This window comes from Onychostoma macrolepis, chromosome 04 (assembly GCF_012432095.1).
Source record: "Onychostoma macrolepis isolate SWU-2019 chromosome 04, ASM1243209v1, whole genome shotgun sequence".
Classification (NCBI taxonomy): Eukaryota; Metazoa; Chordata; class Actinopteri; order Cypriniformes; family Cyprinidae; genus Onychostoma; species Onychostoma macrolepis.
The window spans coordinates 26068884-26087711 of record NC_081158.1 but is presented as its reverse complement, the minus strand read 5'-3'; the positions used below and the strand labels follow the sequence as shown (position 1 = coordinate 26087711).

The 18828-nt window shown below is 35.4% G+C and overlaps 1 protein-coding gene across 2 annotated transcripts; it reads left to right on the top strand.

Annotated features, from left to right (window-relative positions):
* Nucleotides 1–11596: 11596 nt before the first annotated feature.
* On the top strand, nucleotides 11597–15287 carry prl2 (prolactin 2). 2 transcript variants are annotated; one of them, XM_058773865.1, is made up of 5 exons: nucleotides 11597–11646; nucleotides 11849–12027; nucleotides 12973–13074; nucleotides 13444–13623; nucleotides 14656–15287. In XM_058773865.1, the coding sequence occupies exons 1-5, from the start codon at nucleotides 11625–11627 to the stop codon at nucleotides 14845–14847; spliced, it is 675 nt and encodes a 224-aa protein (XP_058629848.1). In that variant the 5' UTR covers nucleotides 11597–11624; the 3' UTR covers nucleotides 14848–15287. The 2 variants fall into 2 exon arrangements, with proteins under 2 accessions (XP_058629848.1, XP_058629847.1); XM_058773864.1 differs by having other exon boundaries at nucleotides 12967–13074.
* The last annotated feature ends 3541 nt before the right edge of the window (nucleotides 15288–18828 follow it).

Below are 18828 nucleotides of genomic sequence, written 5' to 3'. Positions count from 1 at the left end.
CTGGGCCTGAAGAGACGGAGATAGACGTGAAGCAGATATAGTATAGAGAGCACGCAAGACCTACGATACCGCCCTGATTAAATTAAAAAAGACAAAAAAAATTGTAAGGTCACAGGGGTCAGCTTGGGTGGGTTAAAATTCCTGACAGAATCTTGTTCTTTTACTGCGAAGAGAGATTAAGGAGAGGTTACAGTAACAGAACCAGTATTTTGGAGCAGGTGGTAACTCGAGAGAAAAAAGCTTTGTTTTGTTGTTTTGTTTTGGAGAATGTTTGAAACTGTGTCCGTGTCCGTGTCCGAATGCATGTGTGTGTGAAAGACTGGGAGTGAAGAGAAAACACATAAATTCCGATTGGGTTTGGGGAGAGAAGTGTGCCTTTTTCTAAATGGAGAACGGCCGCAGCTCTTGTCACACTCAAGAGGGACTTAGAGGTGTGCATGTTTCTAGGGAAATAGGGTCAATAAAGATTGAATTGTAACAAGATCCTATGTTGGGTGTCTGTGTGAGAAAAAAAGCAAGAGGGAGAGAAAAATTTCTGAGAGCAGCGCTGTGGAGAAGAGATATTAAGTGAGGAAGTTCAATAAAGAACATTAAAAATAATAAGTGCGCACTAAATAAAACGATAGAGATGAGAGATAATTAAGAAATGAATAAATAAAAATCATTATTAAAGATTTTATGAATACTATGTGATCATAAAATAAAGAAAAAGCATATAGAAAGTGTACATGCATCAGATATAATAAAAAGGAATAAAAAATTAATTGAAAAATAGTGGCAACATTATTATAAAAAATTAATAGATTAATAAAAATATTACACATGCTTATAACTGAAGACTTCCAAAATTTGTATCTTGTTGTCCCTGGGAGACAGTATGAAGGTTAATCCATTACAGAATATGACCATATTAGCCCGGTTCTGTCAACACTGCACTGGCTCCCTATCAAGCATCGGATAGATTTTAAAATCTTGTTAATTAATTATAAAACCCTGAATGGTTTAGCTCCTCAGTACTTGAGCGAGCTCTTATCGCATTATAGTCCTCCACGTCCGCTGCGTTCTCAAAACTCCGGCCGTTTGATAATACCTAGAATATCAAAATCGACTGCGGGCGGCAGATCCTTTTCCTATTTAGCACCCAAACTCTGGAACAGTCTACCTAACACTGTTCGGGAGGCAGACACACTCTGTCAGTTTAAATCTAGATTAAAGACCCATCTCTTTAGCCTGGCTTACACATAACACATTAATACGCTTCTATTATTCAAATCCGTTAAAGGATTGTTAGGCTGCATTAATTAGATCAACCGAACCGAACACTCCCCATAACACACGATGTACTGTTACATCGCACGTAGAATGGCATCTACGCTAATATTTGTCTGTTTTTTCCTAGTCTGTTTCTCAGTCCGTATCCGATCAGATGGTGAATCAGCACCAAGAGATGATGTCTACAGCCCTGATCGTCAGCGGAGACCAGGACACCCAGATGACCCCCAGAGATATATCCCCAGATATATCAACCAAAATAACAAAATAACTAAAATATAATAAAATACCTAACTACATAATACTACTATTGTTAGAAATTGCAACAAAATTAAAATAGAAATATAAACTTTTGAACTGCGGGTTTCGTCTGGTCAGAGGAGAACTGGCCCCTGACTGAGCCTGGTTTCTCCCAAGGTTTTTTCTCCATTCTGTCACAGAGGAGTTTTGGTTCCTTGCCGCTGTCGCCTCTGGCTTGCTCAGTTGGGGACACTTAATTTCTAGCGATTATCGCCGATTTGATTGCACAGATACTATTTAAACTAAACTGAGCTAGACAATGACATCTCTGAACTCAATAATGAAATGCCTTTAACTGAAAATTGAAAATTGAGTGTTTAATCTTATCATTATACATTACTGACACTCCAATTTGATACTGTTAAGTGCTTTGACACAATCTGTATTGTAAAAACGCTATATAAATAAAGGTGACTTGACTTGACTTGCTAATCATGCTAACAACCTGCTAGTAACATGCTAATCATGCTAGCAACGTACTAGCAACTTGCTAATCATGCTAGCAACACACTAGTAACTTGCTAATCATGCTAACAACACGCTAGTAACTTGCTAATCATGCTAGAAACATGCTAGCATCATGCTAGATACCTGCTGTAACTTGCTAATCATGCTAAGAACATGCTAATCATGCTAGAATCATGTTAGAATCATGCTAACAACATGCTAGTATCATGCTAATCATGTTAGAGACATGCTGGTAACTTGCTAATAATGCTAACAACAAGCTAGTAACACCTTAGCAACCACCCCGAGTACCATAGCAACCACCTAGCAAACCACCCCGAGTGCCATAGCAACTGCATAGCAACACCCTAGCAACCGCCCCGGGTACCTTAGCAACCGCATAGCAACACTCTAGCAACCACCCCGGGTACCTTAGCAACCACATTGCAACACCCTAGCAACCACCCCAAGTACCCTAGCAACCGCATAGCAACACCTTAGCAACAACCCCGGGTACCCTAGCAACCACATAGCGACACCCTAGCAACCACCCAGAGTACCCTAGCAACCGCCTAGCAACACCCTAGCAACCACCCGGTACCTTAGCAACCGCATAGCAACACTCTAGCAACCACCCGGTGCCTTAGCAACCACATTGCAACACCCTAGCAACCACCCCAAGTACCCTAGCAACCGCATAGCAACACCTTAGCAACAACCCCGGGTACCCTAGCAACCACATAGCGACACCCTAGCAACCACCCAGAGTACCCTAGCAACCGCCTAGCAACACCCTAGCAACCACCCCGGGTACCTTAGCAACCGCATAGCAACACCTTTACAACCACCCCAAGTACCCTAGCAACCGCATAGCAACCACCCTGGGTACCTTAGCAACTGCATAGCAACACCTTAACAACCACCCCAAGTACCCTAGCAACCACATAACAACACCCTAACAACTACCACAGGTACCCCAGCGATCTGTTCTTCTGATAGACTGTATTGCCTTTGAAACATTCAAACTTTAATCTTTAAAACTATTTTACGTATTTCAAACTACTTCAAACTTAAAACCTTCAAACTTAAAGCTTTTAAAACTTTTACAAACTTTCTGGCTAGGCTTTTTCAAGCCAACTTAAAGTTTGTATCCAAACTTTACTATCTAGTTATAGGATATAATCATAAGACCAGCTGTGTTGCACAACTGACCAAGACACACACACACACACACACACACACACACAGACAGACAGATATGCCAGTACAAAGTGTTATACTGCTGGAACAAAAACAAAAACAAAACAAAAACTGTGAAATGTCAACAAAAACGCCTCAATTTATTTATTGCAAAATAATTCAGTTGCAAAGCATAAAGTTTTCATAATTTTCCTTGTTGCTAAAAAGTAAATAAGAAACAAAAAGCATAATTAGGCGCTCAAAGCCCAAAATGATTCACATGCACATAACCTCAGCAATGACTGCTCATCTGAAAATCACTGCACAAAATCCACAACTCGACTCTGTAATGAATGTCCAGCTGTTGCGAACACTGTCTCTAATATTTTTCCTGTCCATGTTTGTTTACATCAGTTCACTGTACGCCATCATGATGAGCCATGTGAGCCAGTGCGAGCGGTCAAAGGTGAGTCTCATTGCTGCCACAACATTAGCGTGATTCAGTGATTCAGCAGCATGCTGCACACTACATGAACATGCGGCCAAATGTGAAGACCTCTGCCACCCTGTGTCATGTCATATTAACTAACTGCTTTGCTATAATACATTTTCCAATCACTTCGGAGGCATCCCCTGTGGGCAGGTTCTACGTAAGATCACATATGCAGCCTGCCAGATCAGCTGTATGCATATATATGCATATTTTTTTGGCCCACCAGCAGTGTTTTCACTGCAGACCCTGTAAAAAGCAATGTTGCCTAATAAATCTGAACTGTGTACAGAATGCTATGCTGGACTGTCCACCCACAACCTTTCTGGGTGATGGAAATGTCAGACAAAGGCCACGCTTGTCTGCTGAGACATTTCTAATAGTATTTGGACACTATTAAATACGAATTTAATATTTTGTAAAATGTCATCACATTAGCTAAATTATCAAAGTGACTGGCATTTATTTACAAGAATTATAGCCTTTCAAACAAAAGATTTCACCAAAAATAAAGATAAAAAAGTATTTTAACTAGAGATTCACAGATATTAAAATTCTAAAATTAAAATTCAGAAACTGTCCATTACATCCATTATTTTCATGTTACAGTATTGCTGATAACATTATAATGTTTGTTACCGTGATGTTTTTTTTAAATAAAATGTTTTCAAACCCTAATGTACATAACTAATAAGAAAAAAATGAAATAAAAAAAAAAGAACACAGGGAATTCTAGGAATGTCAATTTACAGTTTTTCACTGAAAAAATTATAAGAATTTGATATTTTACTTCCAAATACTGTAATTTTAATTGTATTTTACTGTAAAATTACAACCCAAATTCCGGAAATGTTGGGACATTTTTTAAATTTGAATAAAATGAAAACTAAAAGAATTTGAAATCACATGAGCCAATATTTTATTCACAGTAGAACATAGATGACATATCAAATGTTTAAACTGAGAAATTTTACAATTTTATGCACAAAATGAGCTCATTTCAATTTTGATGCGGACGGGGGCGTGTTTACCGTGGTGTAGCATCTACTCTTCATTTCAAAACAGTTTGAAGACGTCTGGGCATCAAGGTTATGAGTTTCAGGAGTTTTGGTGTTGGAATTTGGTCCCATTCTTGCCTGATATAGGTTTCCAGCTGCTGAAGAGTTCGTGGTCGTCTTTGACGTATATTTTGTTTAATGATGCGCCAAATGTTCTTTATAGGTGAAAGATCTGGACTGCAGGCAGGTCAATTCAGCACCTGGACTCTTCTACAACGAAGCCATGCTGTTGTAATAGCTGCAGTATGTAGTTTTGCATTGTCCTGCTTAAATACACAAGGCCATCCCTGAAATAGACGTCGTCTGGAGGGGAGAATATGTTGCTCTAAAACCTTCATATACCTTTCAGCATTCATAGTGCCTTCCAAAACATGCAAGCTGCCCATACCGTATGCACTTACGCACCCCCATACCATCAGAGATGCTGGCTTTTGAACTGAACACTGATAACACGCTGGAAGATTGTCAAATTTGGACTCGTCTGACCATAGAACACTTTTCCACTTTGAAACAGGCCAATTTAAATGAGCCTTGGCCCACATGATACGACAGCGCTTCTGGACCATGTTCATATATGGCTTCCTTTTTGCATGATAGAGCTTTAGTTGGCATCTGCATATGACACGGCGGATTGTGTTTACTGACAGTGGTTTCTGGAAGTATTCCTGGGCCCATTTAGTAATGTTAAGGACAGAATTATGCTGATGAGTGATGCAGTATTGTCTGAAGGCCCGAAGACCACGGGCATCCAACAAAGGTCTTCGGCCTTGTCCCTTACGCACAGAGATTTCTCCAGTTTCTCTTAATCTTTTGATGATGTTATGCACTGTAGATGATGAGATTTGCAAAGCCTTTTCAATTTGACGTTGAGGAACGTTGTTTTTAAAGTATTCCACAATCTTTTTACACACTCTTTCACAGATTGGAGAGCCTCTGCCTCTCTAAGACATCCCTTTTATAGCTAATCCTTTTACAGACCTGATGTCAATTAACTTAATTAGTTGCTAGATGTTCTCCTAGCTGAATCTTTTCAAAATGTCTTGCTTTTTCAGCCCTTTGTTGCCCCTGTGCCAAGTTTTGAGATCTGTAGCAGGCATCAAATTTGAAATGAGCTCATTTAGTGGATAAAAGTGTAAAATCTCATGTGATTTTAAAGTCTTTTAGTTTTCATTTTATTCAAATTTTAAAAAACGTCCAAACATTTCCGGAATTCAGGTTGTACTTTAAATGTCTCATTCGATATATTTTTTTTTTTTTTTTTTACCATATGTAGTAAGTATACTTATTGTTAACCAATTAACGGGTTTTTAACACAGCATTTTTATAGTTTTTACTGTTAAAATGATGATCTTTTTTACACTGTACAGTATTAAATGGGAGTGAATTATTACTTATTATTAAAAGCATGATGAAAGAAAAATTAAAATAAAATTGGTGTAGAAACAATTTTCACATGTAAAGATAATTAAATGTGATAGGTTTTTTTTGAGTGCATTAGAATTAGATACAATTAATTAGTTTTCATATTTTATAAACACACTGTAGTTCCAAATATGCATCTGCTCTAGCCATTCATTTTCATTTAAAGGTTTTAATAGAACACAATTACACCATGGTGTCATACCCAATTTATTGTAATATTAAACCTGACTCATCATTTTTGGATAGATATATAACTTTTAGAACTTACAGCTACTGCCTATGAAAGACGGCAAAGGAGGCATATAGGCGAGGATGTTGATCTATTATGAGCCGGACATGAGCCTGGCCTTCAGTACATGTGCAGTTTTCAAGAGGTCGGGAAACAACATTGTGTAATTAGCCGGATAATTCTAAGAAATCGTTCCAAGTAGTTTTTGGAATGTTCTCATGTCCTTCAAAATGCACTGATGCTATTTATGTGCATATATGGACTATACTGAGAGTCAACAGTATACTTCAAAGTACATTTGTCCATCTTTTTGCGTGTTAATGGGTGGAAATATTACTCTGGCATTTAGCCACTCAATGTATGATTCATAATGACTTTTTTAAAGTACTTTCTTTGTGATTGAATCATGACTGAAGTTCCCATTTAGACTTCTGCAAAGTATGAACGTTTGTCGTATTAAATGCTTCATAATTATCATTAGGTCATTGGTAAAGCATATGATGGCACTGACTTGGCACATATTTACATTCACTTCAAATGGACATCAAGCAATGATGTTCACGTTTTCAAGAGAAGGGTCCACATGTACTGTCTCGAAGAAGTTTACCAAAACAAATTGGATATGGACATACAGTTGCTGTCCATGGTGCTGGATCCTCTTAGCCTTCTGCATTTCATTAGAACAGAAAAACCTGAAAAATATTCCTTAATCAACCCATTTATTCTATTTTTACGGTGACAGCGCTAATGACCTTTGGGAATATAAGAAAGGTTTGTGTTCAGTTTGTCATTATATCAGAACTGAATCCAACAATCTCTGTTTTGTAGCATTTGATTTCCCTGTTGAAGTGTTATTTTAAATACAATAATAAATAAATACTCCAGTAATTCTAAATGGGACTTGTCTGGTTAATTTGCCAAACCCTTTCTTTGCTTTTCAACCTCCAAACCATTTGTCCTATGTAGGGTCATGGGTAAAATAAAGAAATAAAATACTGCTAAAATGAACACACAAGTAATGCTAAAAGGGAATTTCTGTTTGTAAGTTAAACAATTTGCTAAATAACTAAATAATAATATATTCTTTTCACTTCTGCTTTTGTGATGTTTTTTATTTTTTTTTATTTTAACAAATGTACAACTTTTAGTGCTTCTACATAATCAAATGCTAAAACATTCATACTTGCAGGATTAATCGTTAACTAATGATGAAAAGGGACTGAGAGAAACAGACAATATGTGGAATGTTGTCTTGCATTAAACAAACGTTGCATAACATGAATAGACCGTGTGGAGCCCCGCCGGGTGTTTGGGTCTGATTTTACAGCCACGTTGTGTTGTGTGTGAACAGAGACTGACTCATTACTTCTGCTTAACCTCACGTGGAGACAAAATACCTGAAATATACACTGCTTTGACCCCTATAACTTCCACCAAACCCAACAACAGTCAGCATAAAAAAGACTGGGTAGGACTTTTCAGCATAAAAAAAACAGATCTTTTATGAAGTTGTCATCAACCTAATTAAGAGATTTTTTTTTCTCCCACAGGCAAAAATCGTGTTTTGTGGATCAATTAATGAAACACATTAATGATGGCAGAGCTCATTTCTTTCATAATGTTCTTGAACAGCATTGAAAAACACTATATAGTTTGGGGTCAGAGAGATAGTTTTATTCAGCAAAGATGCATTAAATAGCTCTAAAATAAATGCTGTTCTTTTGAACTTAAATCTACCCCTTCCTGCAAAAATATTTATCAACACAAACATTATCAACACTGATAATAATAATAAATGTTTAAATCAGCATATTAAAGTGATTTCTGAAGGATCACTGAAGATTGGAGTAATGACGGCTGACAATTCAGCTTTGCCATCACAGCAATAAATTATGTTGTAAAATACATTAATGTAGAATATTTCACAATATTACTGTTTTTTGTTTTTATTTTATTTTTACTGTATTTTGGATCAAATTAATGAGACTTCTTTTAAAAACATGAAAAATTAAATTTTTTTCAATGGAAGAGAAAATACTTTAGCAACAAAAGAAAACTATTTTTAGTTGTAGATAGAGTTTTATCCAGTCACCTGATCTCTATCGCTTCTGTCAGCATGTTTCACGCATATCATCATATAAAGTGGCATTCTGTCCACATACTATTTTCATCCCTGAACATTTGAGAGAACAACTCACTGTTTTATGACAGTTTGTAAGATTTGGTATCTAATAATAGTCCCCCTGTCTGTGTTTGACCCATATCCAGCTGTCTGACGTCAAAGTTCCATCCAGTTTAATGTCGACTTGTCATAGCCACACATATCGTGCCTTGAGGGTCGGGTGGCGTATGATGGTCGTCACAGTGGTACTGAACATTCAACCACACTAACACAAATGTCTGAGGTCAAATGTCTCTTATCGAGCACATGCAGCAAGACATGCTGAATTCAAACACAAAGGGATAAAGGGGAAAAAAAGCAAGATCATATTTGCCCCATCAAACATCAAATTCCAATGGTTGTTGGCTTTTGTCAGATCAGTGTGTTCACCCCAAGTGCACTGGGCCTTAAAAAACAGAAAAGGTGTTCACTGTGACTCAAAACTACGTTGCCCGCTAGGTGACATGGCCGGTTCACTTAGTTTTGTCGTGGGAACGTGATATTAAGTCGTGGCCACGAGATCATATTGTCGAGGTAACGACATCCTTATGCCGTGGCCTCCAGATATTATGCTGAGGGAATGACATCCATTTCTTGTGGCCACGACTTCTTATGTTAAGGGAACGACATATTTTTCTCGTGGCCATGAGTTCAATGCGTAAACAAACCTGCGTGACCATAGCAACCCGGGATTATCAGATATTATCATAAAACATTTGTATTAACATTAAACATTTAATTTAATATTTGTATAGGCTATTATTATTATTATTATTATTATTACTACTACTACATTAACTTATAGGGTTATATATATTTTTTTGATTTGTTATATATGCTTATTTCCCTTTTCAATTTGTGTATCGCTTTACCTAGTTAACGTTTTGTGTAATTATGCTATATTTGCTAGCCTACCATATATTTTGCAAATACTGTGAACGCTTGACAATTATGCCAATAAAGTTAAGACTTTATGATTGTATTTATGCCCATGTGCCCATAGAATTAGATTTAGCAGAAATAAAATGAAGTATAGCCTATGTTAAATTTGAACTGCATTCCAGTAAAAATTCCAGTCAGCATAATCAAAACTTTATTGCATGTCGAGCATTTACAGTAGGCTGTTATTTACAATTCAAGAATGCTAAGTAAAGAGATCGAAATGAAGGGGGAAAACGAACATAAATATCAAAATATAACCAATAATAATAGGCTAATAATAATAATAATAATAATAATAATATACAAATATTACGGGAAAAAGACGATCAGTTAATGGATTTACAAGACTGTGGGATGGATAAAAATGTTTTCTTGTGGACCTATTTTATGCACTTTATGTAACATTTCATGATAAACTGTAATAATCATAATCAAGTGTAATCATAAACTGATAATGCTGACTATGGCACATAATACAGTCCGGTAGCCATGGTAATAATTTAATAATGTAATTTCTATAATAATTAATATAATAATTTCTTAATTCTAAATAAAATATTAATGAATCCATCTCTGATAATCCTGGGTTGCTATGGTCACTCGTGGTCACTCATTGAACTCGTGGCCACAATAAAAATATGTCGTTCCCTTAACATAAGAAGTCATGGCCACGAGAAATGGATGTCGTTCCCTCAGCATAATATCTCGAGGCCACAACATAAGGATGTCGTTACCTCGACAAAATGATCTCGTGGCCACGACATAATATCACGTTCCCACAAATTAATATCTCGTGGCCACTACATATTATCACGTTCCCACGAGTTATGATGTCGTGGCCACGACAAAACTAAGTGAACTGATCATGTCACCTCGCGGGCAACGTACAAAACAACACTCAAAACAATTCTATTTTCACTCTCTTCCTATTTCATACCTCATGAACATTCTCTATTTTTTTGTCAGCATATACATAGTTAACATAGTTTATATACTGTAGTTCTCTTATCCTCTTCTCCAAAAATTTTTATAGAATGCTCATCAATATAATATAATATAATACAGTATAATATAATAACATGTATATGTATAAATGTATAAAATATTTAATTTTCCCCCCTAACTACTTCATTTAATGGTAAAACACAAAATATGCAATAATTTATAATAATGTCATCTAATGAATAATATAATATATATTATTATATACACATATATATACATATATATAAAATAAGTTTTAAATACGTTTTTCTAAGTACTTCATTTAATGTTACAATGCAAGAAAAATGCATCTATTTTATTTACTATATATTATATATTTTATTTTTCTCCCAATAACTTTTTATTTTTATTGTTTTAATTAATTAATGTAATTATAATATTTAATATAATATTTAATTAATATTTTGTATTTTACAGTTATTGTTTTAATTGCAAAATACAAAATATGCAAAAGATAATATAATGCAGTAATAATAATAATATAATTAATAATACAATAAATATAATATAATATAATAATTTTAATTATGTATATAAATCTATATATCTATCTATCTATATATCAATATTTAAAAAATTCTAACTAATTCATTTAAAGTTACAATGCATTTATTTTCATGCATAACATTTTCCAGTGTTTGGAAGTACACCAATGCTTCACTGAACACTGACAGGGCAGAATTAATTGAAAACTCTAAAAGCAACTCAGTCCATTTCTGTAAAGCACTTATTCCTTACGATGATTATTTAAAGTGCACGACTTACCGGCATTTCGGGTCATGTTGGGTCAGAAGTCAAGAGCACCAATCACCCAGGCTACTCTGGTGGGGCAGATGACAGGACAGAGAGAGGGCTAAAAAGGTAATGTAAAATCGAAGCGGGCAGCCTGCAGGGACTTGGGTGGGGGGGTAGAGGCATTAGTCACCACCTGATTGAAGGAACGGACACAATGGACTACGACAATCACGCCATCATCACGCACGCACAATTTTCATGCCCACCCCCTCCGTTCTTCCCTTCGCTTTAATGGGCAGATTCGTCCCTCAGCACCTAAACTCTGGGCACTTTAAATAGCAGTCCGACCCCTTGCTTTTCCACAACCTCTCCTCTCCTCTCAGAATGTCCAGGAGCCTGAAGCAAGGTATTTCTATGAACTGACAGAGGCTCTAATTCAAGGAGACCCGCTAGCTTTTGAAGCCCATGTGGCTGTCTACAGTTAGAAATCAAATCTCTTTCTCCATCTGTGGATGTACTCTCCTGTTTTTCTCGGAGGAACTCAGATTTTCTCTAACCCTCTGCTCCTTTATTTCTCTCTCTGTCTTTGGGTTTGTCTCTGCCGGCAGTGGCTGTGCTGCTTGTGGCACTTCTGTGCCTGGATCCTCATGGTCGGGTCGGCTCCGCACCCATCTGTGCACACGGGCCATCAGGATGCCACATCCCGTCCCTGGCAGATCTCTTCGACAGGGTCATTCAACACTCTGCCAGAATGCACAGCCTCTCCAACGATCTGCACTCAGAGTTTGTGAGTCACGTCTGTCTCTTCTTCTAATTGTGCTAATGCAACTGTCTTTGTAAAGTGAGGAGGTTCTGCATGAGCTACAATATTTCTAATGAATGCATTAAAGAATGTATTTTTTTGGCTAGATAAATCATATATAAATAAAAAAAATTTTTTATATGAATTGCAAATATGTATAACTATTACCTAAAGCTATTATCTGAAGTAATCTACTTATCTCAAAAGAGGGGAAAAAATTACCAACTCGATACTTACACGAAAAATGCATAAATTGCATAAACTAAACTTTTTTCTTGATAATACAGATAAAATCATCTCTTTTTGCTAATATCATGTGTGAATTCTGAGATATTTATTTACATATTTAGCATACTAAAAATGCATAGAAACAAAATTCATTCTTTTTAATGAATATTAATTCATTAAAATAATAGACTATTTATGTTTAAAAATGCATAATAAAAGTGCATAGAAGCATAACAGTATGAATTTAAATAATAATAGACATTTTTAGAAATATTTTAAAAGTGCATCAGATCATTTTTAGATATTGTATAGTGCATAAAAATGTCTAGTATGAATAAAAATAATATGAATATCTTTTCAGATATTTAAAATGCAAAATAAAAGGCATAAATTTGAAATGATCTACTTTTGCTAATATAAAGCATGATTTAAATACTAATAGAAATAGATATTTAGATATTTTAAAAGTGCATCAGATTATTTTTAAATATTGTAACTGCATAACAGCATTTAACTAAATGTTAAATTATTTAAATGTAAAATCTATATGATTAATACATACGATTTAAAAGTCGACTAAATTATGATTTTATTCTAACATTTAAAATTGCAAAAGTAATAAACTCTCTGCAAACTGAATGTGGCTTCAATTTCAGGTTTTTCCCTCTCATCTTCTCTTTTTCTTTTTGTTTGAAGGAACAGTATTTCCTGCCCAGCAAAAACCATATTGGAAAGATCTACCGCAAGTGTCACACCTCCAACATTTTGACTCCAAACGGCAAAGAGAATGCACAGAAACTAGCTGTGAGTATAACATCCTAATCAGCCAACAACCCCTTCCTAAAAAAACATCCCCAAGTTCAGCTCTATTCATCACATCGAGCATCTGTGATTCTGCTGCCATTGCTTGTCATTAATGGACTGTATTCTCTGATCCCACTGCTGTCTTATCACCTCTGTGCCCTTGAGCAAAGCACTTAACCGCAGCCCGTCCCCAGAGAACTGTCCCATCAATTAATGCACTTAAAGTCACATCTGCTAAATTAAGTAACCCAGCAACCATCTCCTCAAACTCTCAAACCTCATTAGTAAATTATATATAGTGTCAGACAAATCAACACTACTGTTCCTGCATACCTGTAGCTTTTAACTCTTTAAACTCTTGTGTGTCAGCGTGAAGAGTTAACGGAGGTGATTCTTAAACTGCTGATGGCCTGGAGGGACCCCCTGTTCCAGCTGCACCAGAGCATGGCTCACCAACAGGACTTCAACAGCTTCAGCAGTAACAAAGCCCTGGAGATGGGGGACATGGCCCATGAGCTGAGGAAAGGGGTGGAGAAAGTAGCTGAGAAGGTGAGTCACATCAAAGCAGCGAATAAGAAAAGGTGTGAGACACCTGTGTGATTGTATTAATGAGTTACTGCAGGCACTATCCACAAAGATCTTTGGTTTTAAAACTATTCTAAGCGTTAGAGATGTTTTGAGTATTATCTATTTGCATATGTTTTGAGATTGTTGGAGTATTAGATTGGATCAACTATCACTGAACATAACATTATAAATAGTAGCTGGCAACACATTTTATCTGTTATTATGTTCATGCAGCAACAGTAAAAGTGATAAATGAAAGTGAAAAAAAAAAAAATTATAGCTGAATTTTGTAATGCAAATATACATTTCCACATATTTTTCATATATCATAATAAGTATGATCACATTGCAAAATGAATGAAATATGACTTGCAAATTATAACTATTACCAGAATCTTAAGGGGAGAGAAAAGTGCATTTCTCAAAATATTTCATTATAGTAAAAATTACATTAAAATTGTAATATGTATGTATGTATATAGATATGTGTGTGTGTATATATATATATATATATATATATATATATATATATATATATATATATGCCACCTGACTTATTTTTTTTTTTTTTATGTAATTTTAATTACTAAAAACTTGTGGCATGAATGTGACAAAAATGCGACATGGAGAAGAAAATAATTAAATATTTTGCCTATTGCATTTTCAAAATTTTAACACAAATTGTAGTGTTTGCTGCATTTCCCAAGCTTAACCGTTCCGCTTTACTCAAGTTATGGCAAGGACTTATGAATATAATAAATAGTTTCTTTAAGTAATGGGAAATGTATAGTTTATCCAGTAACAAAAGCAGCACTTGACCTCAAACTATTAGGTTCCTACTAAGTGATATTTTTAGGAGAAACATTGGAACAGGGTTGCAAAAAGTAAAGTAAAATATTCCATTAGACCTGCTGTGGTTGACGATAAACTGTTTGTGAACCTTCTGTACCCTGTTTGTGGAAAATGCCTGAAACGCTGTGATTCATTCATTGTTTCTCTCTTGTCCTCTGTCAGATGCGAGTACTGGGAATGCTTGGCAACTCTGTGACAGGTCTGTCAGCAGCAGAAGCCATGCTGCCTCTCTCTGACAGCGGAGAGGCCATGAGCGACTACGAGCTCCTGTACTGCTTTCGCCGTGATTCGAACAAAGTCCAGAACTATCTAAAGATCCTTAAGTGCAGAATTGTACCTGAGCATGACTGTTAGGAAAAGAAAAAAAACAAAAAACATTGGCCTTTCACCTGCACTACTGGACAGCACAAAGGACACATGCTGGTCCACACTTATCAAGCATGTTTGACTCTGCACCATCAGTTAAGACTTCACCAGATCCCAGTAAATAAACCTGACTTTTTGCATCTTTTTGCTTCATACTCTAGCACTCCAAACCAATTCATTGCTGTAATTATCAAAAACATACATATAGTATGAGAGCGGGAAACTGTTTCGCCTTTAAATACCTTAAAAGTCAATTCATTCTTTAAAATATTTTTCTATGTACCAAGTGCTTACTATTTATAATTCCACATAAGTTAAACTCCTCTGAATCATATTTTCATTTTATGCTTTCAAATTTTTGCAGTGGCAAAGCAAATTTTCGCTGAATGAACTGAGCTGACAAAACAAAATTACAATAAAACTGTAGATTCTTCAGCACAGATGCAATGTTTGCTGTATTTATTAAAGAATTTGAATGAACAACTACAATTCCCACCACACAACATATGCAATATTTTTAATACAAATATATTCTGATTTCATAATCTCTTATTTTTCTGATTTCATATCTTTATGTGATTTCATTATCGCTGTTTTGCCCATAAAACAAAAAACAAAAAAACAATGTGCTGAGCAAACATTTCACTCATGACTAATTTGGGCTGGGCAAAACTACACGTGTTTTGGGATAAATAATTATATTCTTAAATGAAATTTGAATGGGAGTTGTGTGTGTTTCTATCTTGCTCCCTGCATGTAATGACAGCTTAATCTTCATACAGTAGGACAGAAAGGCATTCAGTTACGCTAGAGTTCAGTCTCAGCCTGGGGCCAATGCTTCCGCCTGAACTTTACCATTTTACCAGACCGTGTGTCACAGAATCAGGTGCGCTGTCATGTTCAAGGAGGAAAAAGCTTTGAAACAACAGAATAGTTCTTCCTTGAAAAACAGTATTATTTGTAAAACACAGTAAAGACTATGAGAACCCAAAACTGGACTTTTGTGGCTTTTAGTCCATGTCTTTTAGTTTTAAGATCATGTACTGTTGTATATGCATGACACTTTTAGCAGATTTTAGATATTCGCTTCTGGGATCATTTTGTCATATAAAATGCTTTTTAATACCATCTAACAGCTAGTAGCATATCATGGTTTGTGGCTGTGACGTAACTTGAGCCTATTGGCCATCTATAAAAAACAGCTTTTTGACATGCACATTTCAAAAGGAAATACGTCACACACAGGCAAGAAAAATTGCATTTGACAAGTCATTTCAAGTGGAATTTAAAGCGAGATGCAAGATTGCTGACGTATGTGAATGATGTATGAGCGATGTTAGAAATTGTTTTAAATCTAAGGACAGAAAAATGTAGATCAGCACATCTGGATATTGCTGTGTGTCTGGAGGGTGTGTGAGTGTGTTTGGTGCCTGTGCGTGTGTATTGCGCAATGTTCATCCATTCGTCTAGAAGATGGCAGACTGCTCAGTGACTCAAGGGTCTGTGGGTCAAAGGGCAAAACACAGCTTCCTTTTAAGGGTGAGGACACTTCCTACAGTAACACTACAATACTGATGCTGTTATACAGTATGACAATTTTGTACTGATCAATTTGATTATTTCATATCTGAAAATGTGAGAAAAACTTTCTCATAAAACTTAATGTATATATGTATATATATATATAATGATGTATAATAAAATAAAATAAAATGATGTATATATATATATATATAGATGTATAATATAATAATATATTATAGCTAATATTTCATACATTCTTGACCATTTTTCAGAATTTTTCATTCATTCAAGTACAGTATGTCCAGTTTTTTTGACTGGTAGTGAAGGAAATCTGATAATTACTACTATAGAGGGCATTCCCATTCATAACACTGTCAGAGATAATATATGGTTATACTGTATATATGCAATCATGTAATTTACACTAATATGCAACTGAATACTTCGGCTTTCATGTCACGTCAAATAAAATGACGCAACTCCCGATTGCCTGATTGTGTGGCTAGTGTGTATGACACAAACCACTAATCTAGGATGACGGAAATGAAAATATAAAGGAAAATCAAGAATGTCATAGTAATGTACAGTACAACACATGCCACTACACAGGCAAGACAGTATCCGACAGTCACAGTACATTCAGAAACCATGATTATTCATTTCCTGTACACCAGGATTGACTCATGCAGATCTGACTAATGTCATATGAGCTAATGACCCCAAAGACTTTTAACCAAGGACTTTTCACTAACCTTTTTAGGGTAGAAAAGATTTTACATACTCGTCTTTTTGCTGTTGGCTATCTGACTGTCAATCCCAGAATGCTAAACTCTCAGATTGACTCTGGTGGTTAACATCAGCTGCACATCTCCATCATATCTGATTTTAGGGCCTGTCCATCAAAACATAGCCCAGAATACCAGAGAACAATGATACACTTCTATGGCAGAGTAAAGACTGCAAGCATTTACAATATAAAAACGGCCCTAAAGGATTGCTTTTTCAGATCTGATATTTATCTTTAATGCAAATTATAAATAATTGACAAATGAAATTCCCTGAAAATCTATGGCTATTGTACTACTCTAAATATTGCTGAAGCATATAGTACGGTATGTATATACTATTGCATGCATATAATATCAAGGTGACTTACTTGTTAACATGAACAATCCTTGAGCTAAACTTGACCTTCCATTTAGTATGATGGACGATGGTCATAATATCATGTGACAAATACAGTAAGATCATATGACAACAAATACTTTTTTGTACAATGTCTTCATTTACACTTGCTTTTTTTAAATAACAGGGCAGAAAACAGTATATACATGCAATACTACTGTTTTGTGTAAAATGTCTAACAGAAGGCCAATTAAGATCAGTTTGAACTGTTGCATACTGAACGTTTGGCCAAATGTGAGTATGCAGTACAGGCTACATACTTCAGAAACAGAATGAGTGGTATAGCGTTATGTTATGAAAACACAGCCTATTTTAGTGCTACTTTAAATTCTCCATATGGTGGCAGTACATCCCAATGATCTCAGTATTTGACAGCCGCAGAAATATCGTGCTGTTGCTAGAGGGCGCTGTTGAGCCATATTTTGCTACTGTCCTGTTTAGGATCACAACGCAAACAAAAACAAGCCTAGTGGATTTCAAGGAAATAGGAAATAAAAAACAGAGATTCTTCATTAGAAAAGCCATTACTGCACCTGCCCAATGCAGTACACAAAATATCTATCTACACAGAGCTTGATTACATAGAAATAAATATAGTACAATGTGCTTAAGTTCATTAATGTATTTTTATTTGTTTGTTTGGGCTATTTATTAATTTATGCTATATTATATTTTATTTGTTTATTTATGCAATAAATCCATTATTATTATTATCATTATTTTGATTGTTTGTTTGTTTTAAAAATCCATTAGATGACATTATTATTAGCCTAATAATAATTTGCTTTGAAGCTTACTCTTTTCACTCGTTTTTTTTTTTTCTATGTTGTCTATTTTTGTACTTTAGCACTTAAATACTTAAAATACTTTCATGTCAATGACATCAAGCTTTTAACAGAGATAATAAGCAATACTCAGCTGAATCATATTTTTAATTATTGTTATATTGTAATCATTTTAACTATAAATTGCTGCAAAACGCATGTATGGGCTATTACATGCAACTGGAAATGCTTTAGTCCTTGAAATGTACAGTTATTCGTCATGCCAATAAAGCACATTAAATTGAAGAATAATTGAGAGAGAGTGATGAAGGGAAAGCACTGACCAAACCTAATAAAATACAATTAAGTGTTCTCCATTACGCCATTATGCCATTATTCCATTAGGAGAGAGACAGAGAGAGGGAGCGAGCGAGAGACCCGCACTTATAACTCCGCCTCCGGCTTCATCCGGGCTGCATTCTTTATTCCTGTAGTC